Source organism: Macaca fascicularis, chromosome X (genome assembly GCF_037993035.2).
Source record: "Macaca fascicularis isolate 582-1 chromosome X, T2T-MFA8v1.1".
Taxonomy (NCBI): Eukaryota; Metazoa; Chordata; class Mammalia; order Primates; family Cercopithecidae; genus Macaca; species Macaca fascicularis.
The window spans coordinates 11,395,769-11,415,621 of record NC_088395.1 but is presented as its reverse complement, the minus strand read 5'-3'; the positions used below and the strand labels follow the sequence as shown (position 1 = coordinate 11,415,621).

At 42.1% G+C, this 19,853-nt stretch overlaps 1 protein-coding gene across 6 annotated transcripts in view; it reads left to right on the top strand.

The window, feature by feature from the left end:
* Window positions 1–314: 314 nt before the first annotated feature.
* The window catches only part of ARHGAP6 (Rho GTPase activating protein 6), a 551,232-nt gene continuing 531,693 nt past the window's right edge, over window positions 315–19,853 (top strand). For all 6 annotated transcript variants that reach the window (XR_012430348.1, XR_012430349.1, XR_010584338.1 and 3 more), the window contains exon 1: window positions 315–1,993. Coding sequence is in view for 2 of the 6 variants with exons in the window: in XM_045383371.3 (XP_045239306.1) it covers window positions 1,406–1,993 (588 nt within the window). In the remaining 4 variants the exon portion in view is untranslated. The remainder of the gene's footprint in view (window positions 1,994–19,853) is intronic.

Genomic DNA, 19,853 nt, shown 5'->3' with positions numbered 1-19,853 from the left:
TCATTCATTGGCAGCCACTGCATTTAGACAGTCTCCTATCTATCCTTCCTTTTTAAAAACAAAAACACCCGGGGGTGGGGGTGGGGGTGGGGGTGGGGGTGGGGGTGGGGGTGGGGGGCGGGGCGGGGAGAAAAGGCAGAAGATTTAACTCCAACTTCAGAGCAACCGTCCCCGGCTGCCCATCTGACACCAGTGGGTGGGGTGCAATCTGACACTTCCCTTCCTTTCCAGAAACGTGAGTGGAGCTGGCGCGACCCTTGATCTGGGGGTGGGGAGACGGGGGAGAAGGTCCGCACTTCCGTCCTCACGACTTTCTCTCCAAGAGACCCGGTATTAGTGGCGAGCTGCCTTCTCTCCTCGCCGCTTGCAGGTTTGGCTCCTGGCAAACTCTTTTCACGTTCCGCTTTCTCCTGCTCCTGGCTCCGCCTCAGCTCCAGCCCCGGCATTCCTCCAGCTCTACTCGTCCTGGCCTCCCCCTTCTCGCTGCCTCTAGAGCGAGCGTCGGGGACATCTCCGCGTCTGCCCTGGGCCCAAGGCTGGGCTGCGAATTTCGTGTTCCCCTGCGGCGGAACACGCACACCCGGCTTTGGGGCTCTCTCCTGAGCTCCCTCCTCCACGGAGAGCGCTGAGCGCAGCCGGGAATTATCTCCCACCGTGGGCACGAAGCCTTTGGAGGTCCCGGGCGCAGCACGCTCGGTGTCCCCACACCGCAGCAAGACCGAGACCCCGCGAGAACCTTGAGCTTTGAAACCACCCTTGAGCCTCTCCAGTCGGAAGAGTGGGAGCAGCTGCCCAGCTGAGGCCAGGCGCGCAACCTCGGGCGCCGGAGCAGGAGAGAGTGCAGGAGGCGCAGCTCAGGCGCCCGACTCAGGAGCAGGAGGAAGTTCTAGCGGCGCCGGGAGCGCGGTGGACGCGCCCTGGGCTCACGCCTAGGCGGCCTCCTCCCTGGCCCTCAGGACTGTCCTCGGGCCGCAAGGAGGAGCTTGCTGGAGTTTTAGAAGCCATCCAGAGACAGCGAGCAGGAGCGCTGCGTCTCCTGCCTCAGCTGGGAAGGGGGAGTGGCGCTGGCAGGCTGGAACTGGGAACCCAGCGAGCGCCTGACCTTCCTCCTCCTCTTCCTGACCCTCTTCGCGTCTTAGGCTCCGGAGGAAGGTTCTAGCGGCTGCAGGAGGTCCCCAGACCCATTTTCCTAGAAGGCTGGTGATGGATCTGCTGCTCCTGCCGCCGCCGGGGCACTTGGAGCGCACCGGCGGCGCGTGAGCTGGGCTTTGCTCTCCACCGTCCTGGGCAAACCCGGGCCAGCCCCGCCTGGTACCTTTGCCCGAGTCCCTTTCCGTTCCCGACCCAAAGCCACCAGCGTCCAGGGAGGGAAGAGGAGGTGGTCCTCAGGTGCAGCCCCGCCGAGATGTCGGCGCAGAGCCTGCTCCACAGCGTCTTCTCTTGTTCCTCGCCCGCTTCAAGTAGTGCGGCCTCGGCCAAGGGCTTCTCCAAGAGGAAACTGCGCCAGACCCGCAGCCTGGACCCGGCCCTGATCGGCGGCTGCGGGAGTGGCGAGGCGGGCGCGGAGGGCAGTGCGCGGGGAGCCACGGCGGGCCGCCTCTACACCCCATCACTCCCATCCGAGGGTCTCGGCCCTCGCTTGGCGTCCTCTCCCCGGGGTCCGCCCCCTAGGGCCACCCGGCTACCGCCTCCTGGACCGCTTTGCTCATCCTTCTCCACACCCAGCACCCCTCAGGAGAAGTCACCATCCGGCAGCTTTCACTTTGACTATGAGGTTCCCCTGGGTCGCGGCGGCCTCAAGAAGAGCATGGCCTGGGACCTGCCTTCTGTCCTGGTCGGGCCAACCAGTAGCCGAAGCGCTTCGAGTATCCTCTGTTCCTCCGGGGGAGGCCCCAATGGCATCTTCACTTCTCCTAGGAGGTGGCTCCAGCAGAGGAAGTTCCAGTCCCCACCCGACAGTCACGGGCACCCCTACGTCGTGTGGAAATCTGAGGTAGGGACCAGCGCTGCGTGTCCCACGGCCCAAGGCGGAGTCCCCCCCAGGCAGTTCCAGGGGACCGCCTTTAATTCCATTACATTTACAGAGCGAGGCACTCACTAAAGGGTTTCCGTGGTGTGGGTTTTCCTCTTCTGCTTGCTAAATGGTGCCTGGAAATGGGACGTCCATAGTGGCCACCCGCGTGTGTGTCTTGCAGGACTTGTTGGCTCTACTTTGGAGCAGTCATGGGAGCTGGAGAAAGAGATGGTGTTTTGGTTTTCTGTTTGTGCTGCAGGCAATTTCAAAGGGTCACCTTATCCCTTCACCCAATGTTAATATTTTTCCCAACTCAAATGATCTGTTGCTAAGCTGTTTGTAACAATTGGATGAAATATATTTTGAAATATGTCTGCCATCTTGTTCTATAGATAATTCAGAAACATTATTTTGGAAGGCGTCATTGACTGTATGAGTGTGTGTGTGTTTAGGTGGCAAGGGGGAAAAGCATTATCTAGCTTTCACCTTTTCTTTCCCTAAAGGGGCAATTTCAGAAATCTATGGTACTGAGTATTAGTTTAACCTAGGAGAAGAAGAAAATCTCTGTGTAGGGGTGTGAGAGATCATGGAAATATGCTGATGCCTAAATTCCATTTAGAACAATTAGTAGTTTAGTGAAGAATCAACAATACATAGGGGACTCAGAGGGAGCTATCTGATACCCTTAAAATGTTTGCTGTCCAGTTAAGAAGAATAGTGAGTTGACCTATTGGGAAACTGTCACTGATGGGCACTTGGAAAATAACACACTTTCAAAGAATACATAGTAATTGTTTTAAAAATGAACAGCCCCTATCCCCTTCAGTCCACAAACTCTATAGGATTGCCTTGGATCTATTTCCATAAGGGAAGGGAGATTCCATCAGTTATAATTTAATATTTTAAAGTACAGTTAGCATTACAGAAATGAAATGAAATACCATGTAATTGCTGGAGATGTAGGCTAAATACACAACCAAGAAAAACTGTTTGAAAATAGCATCTGAGATCATACTCAGCTGTGTTAATGTGAGATAAGTGTTAGACTTTGGCTTTAATAGACTGACTTAGAAAAATAAGCATCATTTATCAGAATTATTAGCATCACGTATTATTAATGTTGTGTCAAAGTAACTGAGGCTGTTAGGTGTTGGGGGTATAAATTTCAAAAAACAAATATTGCTAAGTCTTCTGCCCATTTTCTTGAGAAAGATAGGCAGTAGAAAGGAAAGTCGAGGCAGAGGGCAAGATGTTACCTCCAAACTAGGGAACTCAAGATTAGAAAGCATCAAAATTTGAAACGTTGAATTTCTCTTGGTCTTTAAGAGGGGCTGGATTCTCATTGTATTTCAGGAGCACACATTATCAGATTAATCTGTACGAGTTGAGAGAAAGAGAAAAACAAAAGCAAGCCAGCATTTTTGGATTAGCTAGCCACTAACATTCGTGCTTAAAACTAATTGCATCATTAAGAACATTTCTGCTTTTCTTAGCAACCATATACATACTTGGAATATAGTATACAGATGCTGCTCATTACTGTTATAACCAAAAGGCATTTGGCTGTAGATGATTTCACTTGTTGCAAATTATCTTCTTATGTATTAGCATCTCATAATCAATGGACAAGGATCTGAACTGCAGCGATACTGGGTGGCTTCTATTCCACACAGTGGGCAGTCTGCACAAAACTCATCTACCATGATTTTCACCTTTTCGTGGTGATTAAAACTAAGGATGTAGCCATGTAGCAAAAGGCCAACATTTTCTCATAGAATATATATGTGTGTATGTGTGTGTGTGTGTGTTTCGGAAATTCCTTTATGCTTGAGGCGGACATGGAGTGATTAGATAGAACTCTAGCATGTAGATCCAACCCTGGTTTTGTTTAATAAAGGCCAAGATATCCTAACATAACCCCTGGATCTCTAATTTAATGGATTACCTTTCAAAGGTTTAACGCCCTGGAACCCTCTCAAAAAACAAGAAAATACATCCTATTGGGCACTGCCTGTCCTTTTCACTTGCAGGCAGGCTGGGTCTTTGGTTCTTAAAGGAGAATCTTTACTAATGACATCAAAACGTCAGCCAATGAGCATCTTGCAAGGCTGCTTAGAGGCCCTGGAATAACTGGTTCATATAGATTTGGTTCTTGAATTTTTCTGGTTGCTCTGGCTCAGGGTTTCTCAGCCTTGGCACTATTGACATTTGAAGCTGAATGATTCTTTGCTACAGAGCTGTCCTGGGTATTGCAGGGTATTTAGCAGCATCCCTGTCCTCTTCTCACTAGATATGAGTAGCGTTCCTCCAGACCAGTGTGACAACAATGTTTCTAGACACTGCTGAATATCATCTAGGGATCAAAATCACCCTAGTTGAGAACTGCTGCATTAGTGAGGTTGAACATAGTACCCCATGCTGGCCATCAAGAGCGTGCCCACAGAAGTGTTTACAGCTGGCCTAAAGTTTGCTTGGGGCCTTTGTTTGATTCCAAAACCACGAGGATCCCTCTGGAGTCATGTACCCCTTACAGTTTGTTCAAATTTTCTATTTCTCTTCCATTGAATCCATATGAAATCCTAAGAATTCACCTTCAGGTTTAGCCATTGATGGATCTCATCCATTTCCACTTTGTTCTTTCAAGATATTGTCTGCTTTTAACCTAAATTGTCCATACAACAGCCCCTGCTCCCAAGACTCTCACAAATGCCTGCAGCTTTGTTACTTGTGCTCATTCAAAGCTTACAAATGACCATTTTATGGCCTAAACCTGGGAAGTGTTAGGCAAAGTCAGCTACGATCTCGTTAGTATTTCCTCACTATGTGTTTCAGGATTGCTTTAACAAAATCCGATTCCTGGACATGCTGGGTAGATCATCTATTGAATAGAAACATGGAAGAGACAAAGGGTAAATGGTACGTGGTAACACAGTTGGAACATGTGTCTCAACTTGTGTTTTTAGCAGCCAAGCTCTGCCCCGACTCTGATCACAGGAAAAGCAATAAACTCCCATTTCAATCCTGAGCTTCTCCTAATTCTTGCAGATCAGAGCTGGGATTATGTCCATAGTTTGCCAACTTTTGCCAACTTTTGCAACCCATAATTAAAATGATTTCTATATGTCACTGGCATCCATACTTTTCCTCACTCATGGCGCAAGCATTTCTTGAGCATAAGCATTTCTGTAGGTACTAGGAATGCAGAGAGGCTAAAGAGCTCACAGTCTAATGAGGGGATAGGTGAGTTAACTGATAGGTACAGTACAAGAGATCAGTACAATGAGGGAACAGAGAGGGGAGGGTGTGCTTTGGGGGGCCGTGGAAGACTTCACTCTGCAGAGAACATTTAAACTTGATCTTCAAAGATGACTGCCATTTCTAAGGAGAAGAAGGAAAGTGATGCCTTGATGAGGCAGAAAAGAGTGGACAGGCAAAGGCACAGAGGTGTTGGTGATGCTACAGCTCCCAACAAAGAAGACTTAGAGGGCCCTAAGTGCAATAATTTGTTTGGAGGAGCAGGTTAGGGCATCTGCAGTTTGATATATGTAGCAACCATATGGCTTTTCATGTAATAAAAGCCTGACCTAACAAAGTCAGAAATCAGTCCTGTTGAAATACTTTTTTGAGATAGTCTTGACCTGTCGCCCAGGTTAGAGTTCAGTGGCACAATCTCGGCTCAATGCAACCTCCCATGTTCAAGCGATTCTCCTGCCTCAGCCTCCCCAGGAGCTGGGACTACAGGCATGTACCAGTAGAGAATTGGTTTCACTATGTTGGCCAGGCTGGTCTTGAACTCCTGGCCTCCATCCATCTGCCCGCCTCACCCTCCCAAAGTGCTAGGATTATAGGCATGAGCCACCATACCCAGCCTCTATTGGGAGGATAATTATGGGTATGGATAAAAATGAGAGACTGGTCAAAGCATATTACTCTCCAAGGAGCCCCTGGGCATCACAACTGCAGAGAGTGAAGGCATATCGAGTGTTGCCCAAGTGAAGTTTGGTGTGCCTGGAGCAGAGGATGTATCTTGCTGTGTGCAGGATAATAGTGTTCAACAGGTAGGATAGTGGTAATTACGAAGCGTCTCACTGTGCTCATCTCAGGAGTTTGAACTCTATATTGTGTAGAGCAGTGATTCTTAACCTGGAGGTGACTTTGTCCCCAGGGGACATTTGGCAATGTCTGAAGACATTTTAGGATGTCACAGCTGGAAGTGGTGGTGTATTAATTGCCTATCACTGCTGTGATGACCACAAACTTAGTGGCTTAAAGCAACACAGGTTTGTTGTCTTACAGTTCTGGACCTCAGAAATCCCAACAGGTTTCACTCGGCTAACTTCAAGGTGTTGGCCTGACTGTATTCCTTCTGAAGGCTCTAGGATCTGTTGTGGTTTCTTTTCCAGCGGCCCCCTTCCTTCATTTTCAAAGCTAGCCAAGTCACATCTCATCGACTCTTCTTGTGTGGTCATTTCTCGCTCACTGTTTTCAGGACTCTTGTGATTACATTGGGCTCACCTGGATAATCCAGGCTACTCTCATTATTTTAAGGTCAGCTGATTAGTGACCTTTATTCCACCTGAAACCTTAATTCCCCTTTGCTATGATGTATTCACATGTTTTGGGGATTGGGGCGTGGGCATTTTGGTGGTATATTATTCTGCCTTCCACAGGGGAGTTCCTACTGGCATCTAGTAGGAGGCCAGGGGTGCTTTTAAATACCCTACAGTGCACAGCCCTACAAGGAATAATCATCTGGCAGTCAATGTTAGGAGTGTCTAGACTGAAAAACCCTGCTGTAGAGAGTGGGAGAAATTGGTGATTTTTAAGCATGAGGGCGTAACATGATCAGATGTGTTTTAGAGGTAAACTGGTGTCTGGGGGAGCATGGGTTAGAAGCATGAAACAAGTGGAGGACAGATCCTCAGAGGAGGTGGGCATGGGGAAATCATGCCAAGCATCCTATAAACAATTGGGAGCTGGCATATAAACGTAATACTTTTATATTTCCCACTTCTCCATTTTAGCAAATTTTTTCTTGCACTGTTGAACTCCTTGAAAGCAGAACTCTTACTTACCTTTGAATTCTTAAAATCTGGCCCCTGTACTCTGGGGGTTTTAGAGAGATCATCATAAAGACCAGTGGTTCTCAACCAGGAGAAAGTTTGCACCACAGTGTAAATTTGGCAATGCCTGGCAGCATTTTTTATTGCCAGAACTGGGGCAGCAGTGTGCTACTGGCATCTAGTGGGTATAGGCCAAGGGTACTGGTAAACATCCCACAACACACACAACAGCCCCCACACACAAATACTTATCATGCATAAAATGTCAATAGTGCTGAGGTTGAGACGCTCTGTATACAAGAAACTGAATTCTAGGTTTTGCTTTTCAGTACCATTTTCTCTCATGCTTGTGGCTTTACTCTTTGTCATTTTCTTCTTCTTACCTAGTATATGTCAACCAAGGCTTTGAAATTCAAGAAAAATGACTTTCAATAGGTATTGAGCATATGAAAAAAATATGGGATGTCTAAATATATCTACAGGGAAGAAGTGAATGGTAAATATATAATGATGGAAACTGGAATTAAATTTTAAAATGCAGCAGAGAGAAATATTGTATTTAAAAGTAGAGGCTCACTCATGTCACCAAAGAGAAAGTAATTAGAATAAGACAGCTTCAAAAAGAAATTGACAAAAAGTGTTTTACAAGGATTTGTGTCTGAAATCAGTATAATACCTTAAGGTTTTTTAAATTAGGAAAAAGAGTTATTCAACTTTTATACATACACACTCTCAGGCTATCTCTCTGCTACAATTCCTTCTGAAGGCAATTTTTAATTTTAATGGAGAATACTGTGAAGATAGCTTCTCAGATGACTTAGAATTGAGTTTTCACCAACATTTTGAGATTTGAGGGTTGGAAAGAGCAAAGTTTAGACTCAGAAAGAACCTTGGGTAGCATCTAGCTCCAAACTGCTTACTTTACAGTTGAAGAGAGGGACTGTAAAGCTTAAGCCACTCAAACTCAGGCAAAGAGCCAAGGGTAGAACCACCCTGAAATCCTTCTTGACTCTCTATATAAACTGCCAAGCTTCTGGAAAAAGTAAGCGACCCCGACTACTTTTATTCTCTGAGCACCTTAAACATTGGCAATCACTTTTTATCCAGATTACTTACTGAAACCATTATCTCAAAGTTCCCTAAGTTCCAAGAATCTTCTTAGACCCCTTTGGCTAGACTTCTGGGCAAAACTGAGAGCACCATCTCCTCTCCCTGCTCCTCCTATCCCCATCACACACAGAGAATCTTAGTTTCCTCCTTACCTTTCTTCCTACTCCTCTGTCTCTGGGATTGTCTTTGATCAACCCTACAGTTCTGTGTTTTTCCTTCAGGTCATTGTCCCTTGATTGTCTCATTCACTTTTGTGACCTCAACCATCATCCCTCTGGGGGAGACTCCTCACTCGGTGCCTAGCTGGAATCTTGTAGTTGAGCTCCCAATATATATTTTCTGATTTCTTCCTAGATATCTGCTCATGGATGTCCAATGGACTCAAATTCTACATGTCTGAAACAGAACAAGTCAGCTCCCATTTCCTCTGAACATGTTTCATTTTATGTATTCCTTATTTTGGTTGGTATCGCTGTTCTTCCGCTTGCCTAGGTTTACCAGGTCAGAATGCCTTTACTCCTCTCCCTTTTTTTGTTTCCTCCTTTACTTCCATAAGTTTTCAAATCCTGTAGTGTGTGCTTCCCATTTGCTCCATTCTAGAAGGGATTTGAAGTGGAATGTGTCTGAGTTCTTACATCTCTCTCCAGCTGTTCATTCACAATGTTACTGCCTAGCTTGGGTCCTCATTTGCTGTGACCCTCTTCTTGGTCACCCTGCCTTCAGTTTCTCCCTGTTGGCATATTGGCCTTATCCTCAAAAGACACAATTGTAATCATGTCAACCCCTGATTGAAAACCTTTGATGGGTCTCAGAGTGTACAGAATAAAATCCAAACTACTTAGCTAGTCATTTCAATGCCTTTTACAACATCATCTCAGCCTGCCTTCTCCCAGGAACTCTAGTCCAGCAAAGCCAAGCTGGCCACTCACACAGATAGTCATCAAATATTTATAGCATGCCAGCTATGCAATGGACACTAGGAATGTATGTGGAGCAAATAGGTATGACTCTGCAAGGTGCTCCCAGTTTATGAAAGCAATAACTTCAAATCACTCTCTACAGTTTTTCAGAGTGTTACGGCATTTTGATGAGAGGACTGTGGTAGACAGAACAATGTCCCCCAAAGATGTTCATGTCCTAATCTCTAGAACCTGTGAATATGCCACTTTACATGGCAAAAGAGGATTTTGCAGATTCGAGATTATCATGGATTGTCTGGGTGGGGCCAGTGTAATCACAAGGATCCTTATAAGAGGGAGGAAGGTCAGAGTCAGATAAGGAGATGTGAGGATGAAAGTAGGCAGAGAGAGAGAAAGAGGGAGAGAGGAAGAGAGGGAGGGGTAGGGTGATGAGAGAGATTTTGAAGATGCTACACTTCTGGCTTTGAAGATGGAGGAAGCAGCCACAGCCCTTGGCTGTAGCAGCCCCCAGAAGCTGGAAAAGGCAAAGAAATGCATTCTTAGAACCTTCAGGAAGAAAATAGCTCTACTGGCATCTGGATCCTAGCTCAGTGAGACTTCTGACCTTGAGGACTGTAAGAGAATATGTCTGTTGTTTTATGCCACAAAATTTGTGGTAATTTCGAGCAGTGATAGGAAACTGATACAAGGACTAAACAGGTCTGGGATGTCTCAACTGAAATCACTGGATGAGGAGGCATTTGCCAAACGAAAAGAAAGGGCACAGTGCTCCTGCGAGAAGGAATGGCCTGTACTGAAAAGGGAATGTAGCATGCTTCAAGAATTTAGAGAAATCCAACTAGAATGGATTATGGGAGGGGGAAGATGGTGAAGAATAAGTCTCGCTGGACTTTGGCCTTAATGATACAGATTTTACCATTTAATGTAAAGATTCCCCACATAGATTTTGTTTCCTTCCTTCTCACTTTACTTTTGATAACTTGGTCCCATATCTACCTGAGAAGGCTCCATTTGTACTTTATGGCTCAGTCAGGTGCCTCCAAATAAATGAGCTTGACTCTAGTACATGTCATGACGTTCCAGATTTGCAGAAACAGAAGCTCATGTTTTCATAGTGAGATTCACATTCTTCCAATATGGTGCTTGAATAAGAGAAAGTGTGTTTCATATCAAAATCTAGTCAACGACTGAGTGAGTCTGCATGCAGATAGCAGTTCTCCCAGATTCCCAGAGGTATGCCTTTGGGGCGTGACATCTTGTTCTAAAATTTACTGCATCCTCTCTGAGCTATTACTTAGATAAAGAGAGTGAGACTGTGATTGCAACTATGTTATGACATGGCAGAAAAACCCTTGGAATGTAATGTGAAAAAATGAAATTAGTTGTGTTATCTGGTAAAGAACGATATTTTCATTAGCTATTAGGGAAACGTGAATCAAAACCACAATGAGATATCATTTATACCCTCTAAGATGACCATAATAAAAGATAGATAATAACAAGTGTTGACAAGATGTGGAAAAATCGGAACTCTCATACACTGCTGGTGAGAATGTAACATGACGCAGCAGCTTTGGAAAACAGTTTGGCAATTCCTCAAAAAGTAAAACAGTTACTCCAGAGCTCAACAATTCTACTTCTGGGTATATACCTAAGAGAAATGAAGACGTATGTCCACATCAAAACATGTATATGAATGTTATAGCAGCATTATTCATAATAGCCAAATGGTAGAAACAATTAAATATTCATCAATGGGTAGATAAATGGTTAAACAAAATGTGATTAATGAAAAATTACTCAACAATAAAAAGGAATGAAGTACTGATGAATGTTATGCCTTGGATGAATTTTGAAAACATTATGCTAAATGAAAGAAGCTAGTCACAAAGGTCCACATATTGTATAATTCTATTTATATGAAATGTCTAGAGTAGGCAAATCCATAGAGACAAAAAGATTACTCATTGTCAGAGGCTGGTAGGGAGGGATGTGGAGTGACACCTAATGGGTAAAGGCTTCTTAGGGTAATGAAAATGTTCTGGAATTAGATACAGGTGATGGTTGCACAATCTTGTGAATATACTAAAAAAGCACCGAACTGTATATTTTAAAAGGGTGAATTATATGGTCTGTGAATTTTACCTAAAAAATGATATTTATAACTTTCAGAAAATATATTGTTGCCACATCTTTTTTCAATAAAACATAAATATAAATGTAGAAGAGCAGTTATATAGTCAGTGGAAGCTTCATGTATTCAACATGAAACGAGGGAGGTAGTAACGACTTTGGGAGATTCAACGGAGGAGTCAGCAGCCAGCCGTGGGATTTTCTGAGATTGGTTACTGTGGAAATTCTATGTCCTGATTATTACACTTTGAAAGCAAGCACAGAGAAGCTATTAAAAGATTGCTTTTTCATAAAAGGCAGAGATTTTAAAAACTACTTACAATCTTGAAAAATTGCCTGACCTTATTTCACCTGAATTATTAAAAAGCCAAAGATTTTCAGGAGCCATTAGAAGTAACAGCAATTCTAGAAACCACCTGTTGAATGATATGCTGATGGATCCAAGAGGAGAATGCTGAGCCTAAGATGCTGTCCACATCTTTGGAGAAATTGGAAGTGAATTGAATTATGTGGCTTGATGGACCAAGAAAATAACATGTTTTCATTTCTGTAGAAGTGGACAGCTCATGGAAACAGGTGAATTAATACCACCTATAGGAGCTGAGGTGTCAATAAGCATTGGATCAATTCTCAGCTTATATTACTGATAACTTCATCTCTCAGGGGTTTGAGAAACAATTGGGAAGCTGGTACTTTGAGGCCCAGATGTAGATGGAGTAGGGGAAAGAGAAGCCTTTGGCAACAATAGCCATGCTGCCTCAGCATTTAATATAACAAGGGCTTTGCTATAGCTAGTAATTTTGTCCAGGGAAATCCTTGACTGGGCCACCAGACTTTCTGAGCAAAGTATAATTCTGATCAAATTGGAACCTCCAGGTGATTTCTTGCTCACTTATTTCAGTCAAATAATTATTGATGGGTGATGATGATATGATGATGATAGACAAAATAATTTTGTATTTGTAGAATGCACACCAGTTTAGTGTTCTTTTTTTTTTTTTTTTTGAGACGGAGTCTCGCTCTGCCGCCCAGGCTGGAGTGCAGTGGCCGGATCTCAGCTCACTGCAAGCTCCGCCTCCCGGGTTCACGCCATTCTCCTGCCTCAGCCTCCCGAGTAGCTGGGACTACAGGCGCCCGCCACCGCGGCCGGCTAGTTTTTTTTTTTTTTTGTATTTTTTTAGTAGAGACGGGGTTTCACCGTGTTAGCCAGGATGGTCTTGATCTCCCGACCTCGTGATCCGCCCGTCTCGGCCTCCCAAAGTGCTGGGATTACAGGCTTGAGCCACCGCGCCCGGCCTAGTGTTCTTAGAACAACTCTGTGGGGTGATAGTATCAACCTTCATTTTATGGATGAGGACACTGAGACTCAGATTCAGAGGTAGGCAGATTTAACTGCAGAGAAAACGAAGTGAATCGGTTCAGCTAGACTCTGAACCACACTGCCTAAGTTTAAATCCCAGCTCTGTTCTGTGACATTAAACAAATTATTAAGCCCCTTTTGTGCCTCGGTTTCTTCATCTATTAAATGGGGATGATGAAAGTGCCTACCTCAAAGAGTTTTCGTGAGGATTTCATGTCATAATTACCTGGAAAGTGCCCAGCACATAGGAAGTACTAAAAGATGCATAGGAGTGCAAGGCTAAATAACATTAGAGATGTGGTCACACAACTAGGAAGCAACAGAGGTAGGACTTAAGCTAAAGAATTAATTTAGTCGAAAATACTTATTGTGCACCTACTATGTGCCAGAAACTTTGGTCTTTCCACCATGGCAGCCAAAGAGGGCGTAAGTGATCAACAACTCAGTGAGTAAGCCCAGCTGCATCAGACAACAGCAGAAGGCAAGTGGAACTTTATTTTGCAAGCTGTTAAATAAGGTATAGTTTTCATGGTAGGCATTGGAATGACAGCCCAGGCATTTTGGCCTAGTGACTTGGAACACAGGAATGTGTCAGACTTGTATTGTGGATTTGGCGTAACCCAAGACATGCCAACAGGCCAAGGGGCTGCCTTCATTCAAGTACATGGTAACTTCATTGCATGTAGACACTATTTTAGTAGAATATTTAGAATGTTAGAAACGGTAAAGTTCCCAGTCGAGTCCTGTTCTTTAACTGCCAAATGGCAGTGTGCTTCTCATTTCAAGCCAGGTGTGTTTTTGTTTCCGCGTACTACGGTAATTACCTGAGACCAAGTTGACTGCTTTTCAAGGCCCATCTCATCAACATATTTCCAGGGTAAAAAGGCAGCAGCACTAAGTTAAGACAATCCTATCTACAATCAGATTCTCTTTTTGCTCAAAATCTAAACGTAACCTCCATTAGCATTTCTAGACTGATTTTAGCATTCTATGAGCAAACAGAATATTAGGAAGAAAAAATCCTTGAAGGTCTTCTATTCCAAACATCCATGTCATGCTTAAATCCCATCCACGACACCCCTAGTTATGCCTAGCTATCACCCACAAACAGAGACCTTCATGGTTCTGCTTTTAGATTATAATGGACATAGAAATTCTCCATGGAACTGTGTTCACAACCAGTCTCCCTGAAACTTTCATCATGTTACAGACAAATTCTGCCTCTCTGGTTTTACAGAAAATCACCGATACTGCATTATTATTGTTGCTAAGGAAGTACGGGTTGACTTAACTTTCTTTCTGAGAATCAACACAAAGTTTGGGTCATATTTTCTTTCTGGCAGATAAGAATTGTGAATATATCCAACTACAACTGGAAAATATTTTAAACTAAAGTTAAACTATTGCCCCCAAAGACATTTTGCAAACCACTTATAGAAACTAGGTTTAGGCAGGGAATCCTTTCCCCATTGCTTGTTTTTGTTGGGTTGGTTGAAGGATTCCCTATTCAGTAAATAGTGCTGGGATAACTGGCTAGCCATATGCAGAAGATTGCAACTGGACCCTTTCCTTTCACCATATACAAAAATTAACTCAAGATGGATTAAAGACTTAAATGTAAAACCAAAAACTATAAAAACTTTGGAGGACAACTGAGGCAATACCATTCAGGACATAGGCATGGGCAAATATTTCATGACAAATACAAAACCAATGGCAACAAAAGCAAAAATTGACAAATAGGATCTAATTAAGCTAATGAGCTTCTGTACAGCAAAAGAAACTATCAACAGAGTAAACAGCCTATAGAATAGGAGAAAATTTTTGCTTTCTATGCATCTGACAAAGGTCTAATATCCAGCATCTATAAGGAACTTAAACACATTTACAAGATAAAAAACCAATGCTGTTAAAAAGTGGGCAAAGGATATGAACAGACACTTTTCAAAAGAAGGCATAAATGCGGCCAACAATCCTATGAAACAAAGCTCAACATCACTGATGATTAGAGAAACGCAAATCAAAACCACAATGAGATACCATCTCATACTAGTCAGAATGGCTACTATTAAAAAAAAAAACAAAACAAAACCAGATGCTGGCGAGGTTGTGGAGAAAAAGGAATGCTTATACACTGCTGGTGGGAGTGAAAATTAGTTTAACCACTGTGGAAGACAGTGGGGTGATTCAAAAACCTAAAGACAGAACTACCACTCAACCCCAGCAATCCCATTACTGGGTATATACCCAAATGAATATGTCTTTCTATTATAAAGATACATGCACATGCCTGTTCATTGCAGCACCATTCACAATAGCAAAGACATGCAATCAACCTAAACGACTATCAATGATAGACTGGATTAAGAAAATCTGGTACATATACACCATGGAATACTATGCAGCCGTAAAAGAGAATGAGATAATGTCCTTTGCAGGAACATGGATAGAGCTGGAGACCATTATCCTTAGCAAACTAACGCAGGAACAGAAAACCAAATACCACCATGTTCTCATAAGTGGGAGCTAAATGATGGGAACTCATGGACACAAAGAAGGGAACAACAAACACTGGGGCCTACCAGAGGTCAGCGGATGGGAGGTGGGAGGGGATCGGGAAAAATAACTAGTAATGAGTACTAGGATTAATACCTGGGTGATTAAATAATCTGTATAGCTAAACCCCCATGATACAAGTTTACCTATGTAACAAACTTGTACATGTACCCCTAAACCTAAAATAAAAGTTAAGAAACCTAGCATTAGTACTCACGGTCTCTAGATTCCTGCTGCTGATGCAAAGAGTCAGGTTTCTTCATTTCATGATTTATAAGAGAGCTCAAAGACAAGTACAGCTTTTATATCATATCAGAGTGTTACTCTAGGTATTTCAGCAAGTCCTCAAGGAGAGGTGTTGAATCTGGCTTCTAATATTTTAATATATTGTCAATAAATTATATTGTCAATGCATCAAAATACTGAGAAAGTAAACATGAAAAGTGATATGAAGATTATCCACAGGCTTGAAGGTCACAAAGTGTGATATGAATCCCACACCAGCTCCAGACACTCCAAGGCATGAGCTCAGCAAATATATTGTTGTTCTGCTGCAATGGCAATATTTTAATCTTCTAATTTATGATTGAATTGTAAATATATTACTTTTTCTCATGTAGCTGAAAGTGTATGGTGAAAGATAGGTATAGTGTTATGGAAGTGATCAAATATTTAGGTTTTTGTTCAGGGTTCTTTGGCTGAAATTAGTTATTCAGAGTTACAAGTTTAAAAAATGTGAAATAGTTCATTTTCTTTAAGATATTCTGTTTTGGTACTCCCTGGGGAGAGCCAGATGCAGGAGAGTCAGTGGATCTTGATTGTCTAGTTTGCCTTTCCTCATCAAGAAATAGCCTTTTTTACAGAAAATGTTTAAAATCCTGCTGTGTGTTTTACTCTCCTTATGAGGTTATCATTTCTAATTTATATAAAGATATGGTAGATGTTGCTTATATAAACGTTCATTGACTGAATCTACCCAATCTAAAAATAATTTTTAAAAAAAGTTCATTGAATAAGAAAGTTGAATGGTTGGGCCAGGTGCAGTGACTCACACCTATAATCCCCTCGAAAGCAGGCTGAGGCAGGAAGATCACTTGAAGCTAGAAGTTTGAGACCAGCCTGGGCAACATAGATAGACTCCATATCTATGAAGGAATTTAAAAAATTAACCAGGTTTGGTGTTAGGTGCTTATAGTCCCAGCTACTTGGGAGGCTGAGGCAAGAGGATTGCTTAGGCCCCGGAGTTCAAGGTTGCAGTGAACCATGTCATGCCATTGCACTCCAGCCTGGGCAACAGAGTGAGACTCTGTCTTAGAAAAAAAAAAAAAGTTGAATGGTCAAGAAGAAAATTAACAATATATTTGCAAAGATTCCTTCCAATTAATTAAATGTTTCTATGCACTATTTTTACAATGCAGAAAGTTGATTTTTTCTTTTTAAAAAGACTTCTTACAGAGTTTTAGATCACAATCTATTGGTATAATTTCTCTCTCTGTCTATATGTACATACATATAACTTTTAACTGCTTTATAATAAAAAATGAAAGGTTGGTTATTACCATATATAATTGGAGCAATGTGGATACATTATTTTTATGAAAATACAAGTTTTAAAAACTTTGTGAAGAAAAGATAAGAGTGGCAAAAGCTCTTAGTCTGAGTTTTCCCAAAGGCAGGACCGGGGTGAAAGCAGTTTATTTGGGAGGTAATCTCAGGAAGGAGTAGTGAAGAAAAGGGAATAATGAAATGAGGAAGGAGGGGAAGTAAAGTTGTATCATGGAAGTTTTAACTGGAAAAAGGGATGATTCAAGTTCCACCAGGACTGCTGGAAAGTGTGTAGACTGTCTCTCGAGATGATCTACCCATGTTTTAGTTCTCTATTGCTGCATAACAAACCACCCCCAAACTTAGTGGCATGATTCTGTGGATCAGAAATTAGATCACAGCTCAGCTGGGTAGTTCTTTGGCTCTGCATGGCATTGGCTGGGCTCGCTCACTTGGCTGCTTCCAGCTGGTGTCTGGGATGCCTGGAAAGTTCAAGGTATCTTCATTTACAAGTGTGGTGCCTCAGTGATCCTCCCTGTGGTCCTTGTCTCTCCAACTGACTAGTTTGGGCTTCTTCACTGCATGTTGGTCTCATGGTATTTGATCAGAGTGAGTCACAGGGCCAGCCCAGATTCTAGGGCAAGGGAAAAAGAGTCTACCCCTTGATGGAAGAAGTGACAAAGAATTTGTTGTCTTCTTTAATCTGCCACGAGCTAAAGGATGGGAAGCTGGAGAATGTCTCTGTTGGTTTCCGTCTTCTATTTTTTAAGATTGTTTCTGGGGTTTTAACTACCTCGTGCTTCTTACATATGATGAGGTGTGCACTAGAGATGAATCACTAGCAGCACACAACGTCAGTCCAAGCTTGCACAGAACTGCCCAGCACAGTTGTAGCAGAACTCAAAAACTTTAGCACAGGCTCCTGGGAAGTAGCATTTAGAATCAGTCACCCACAATCTTAGCTACTCAAAAACATAACTGAAGGACAATATGATCTTAAGCCTAGGATCAAATCTCAGTACCTCTATTTATTAGGTGTGAATTTGTTTTCTCAATTGTTTAATTTAAGGGGAATATAACAGTATGTACTTTGTAGGAGATTGTGAAATGAATTGGATGAGGGTACACATGCTATAAGAGGTCATGTAGAAGTGTTTATTGTTTATTACTTTAATTCGTTCTCAAATGTTGTCATAGGAAGGTGTACATCAATTTTACAGTCCTTCGGGGGGGAAGAGGAAAGGCAACAATACTACGGTAAATGTAAGCAGCAATTGTAAGATGCAATTTTAGGTTTTTTAAACTGTAGGGAAAATACGTAGTAGTTGAAGAATTATGATACAGTGTAGTTTATCCTCTACATTCATGGAAACTAAGAAACAAACTTTGGCAACAGGTTTATTACTGGGGTAATCTTGGTAATATTTTTAACTAATACTTTAAAAAAACTTATAATTGATACATAACAGTTGTGCATATTTATGGGGTACAGTGTGATATTTCAATGCATGTGTACATTGTAGAATGATCAAATCAGGGTAATTACTGTGTCTACCACTGTAGACATTTATTATTTGTGGAGATAACGTTCTATACCTTCTAGCTATCTTGAAGTGTACACGTTAATGTTATTAGCTATAGTTACCTTACTGTACAATAGAACATCAGAACTTATTTTTCCTGTCTAACTGTAACTTTTGAAATACTTTTAACTGAAATATAGAACTTACTTGGATTTTTATCAGTTTTTCCACTAATGTCCTTTTCCTGCTCCAGGACCTGATTGATGCAGAATCTCACATTACATCAGGCTGGCAAGGGTTCTTATTCTCCTTTATTTATTTATTTTTTAAATCTGTCTTTATCTATTTTTCATGAGCTTGCTAGTTTTGAAAAGTATTGGTCAGGTATTTTGTAGAATGTCCCTCAATTTCAGTTTGTCTGATTTTGCATGATTAGAATGGGATACTGGGAAGAATACGCAAAACATCATTTGAACACCAAGTGTCACTGTTTATCTATATTAGTAAAATACAATGTTTCTATTATTGGTGATGCTTTTCACCCAATTAGCCCACATTCTCCTGTCCTGTCTGCCTGGTAGCATGGCCATATGCTTGTTGATAAGATGCAATACTGAAGGCTGTGCTGAGGGACTGAAGAAAGCCACCTTTTAACAAGTGACCTCATTAGCAACTAACTGACTTCATTGGCCCTTCAGCTGGATTCTCTTTTTCTGTAATTTGGATTTGCCTGCCCTTTTTTTTCCATTACATGGGAAGCTCTCTGGCAGGCTATTGCTTTGTCTGTCCTTATTGCCGCCCTGGGGCATCAATAGCATGTCTTTGGGTGCTGCATTTGTTAATGTGGGAGGCTGGGAGAAATCCAAGATGAAAATACTCCTTGTCATTCCCCTCTCAGAAGGGGGAGGAAGAGGTAAGCTTTGAGTACATATTCATTTACATCAGCAGCATTCTTCTGTGCTCATTGGTTGCTTACATCTCTCTTATTAACAGTGCTAGAATAAACACACAATTCTACCAAAATATTAGCAGTGTGTGCTGTTTTCCTTCACTTGCCAGGGTTGTTTTATAATAAATACCATTGGAAAAAAATACCACTGGCAAGCATCCTCAGCAATTACGTTAACATCTCTAGAGAACAAAGTATGGTATTGGAAGGTGCTTTGCAAAGAGGAGCAGAATGTGTCTGGTTTATACTGCATTCCTTGAATGTACTGATCTTGTTACCTATGAGTTTGATTTTAAAATAAATATTTCTCTTGATTGACAAAAATTGATTCCATTATTTTGTACAATATTCACTAATTAAATTTATTTTGGAAGACAAATATAACAAAGATTCTTTTAAAATGAAGTGACACTAAAACGTGTTCATAATGTGCTTTCATGGTAGGAATTTGTAGATTAAATCAGATATTCATGTTTGTCAAAATGTTTTAGTCAAATGGAAGAAATGAGTTTTCTCAGCAATTTTGTTTGTTTGGCTTATGTCATGTCTTAGTTTATTTCAACTATAATTTCTATCCTTTAGAGGTAAAAATTGTTATTTCTCTTCCCAGTTGAACCCTAGTTCCATATTTCTATTTGCAAACAAAATGTTTCTACTTGTTGACTCTACCATCACTTCAA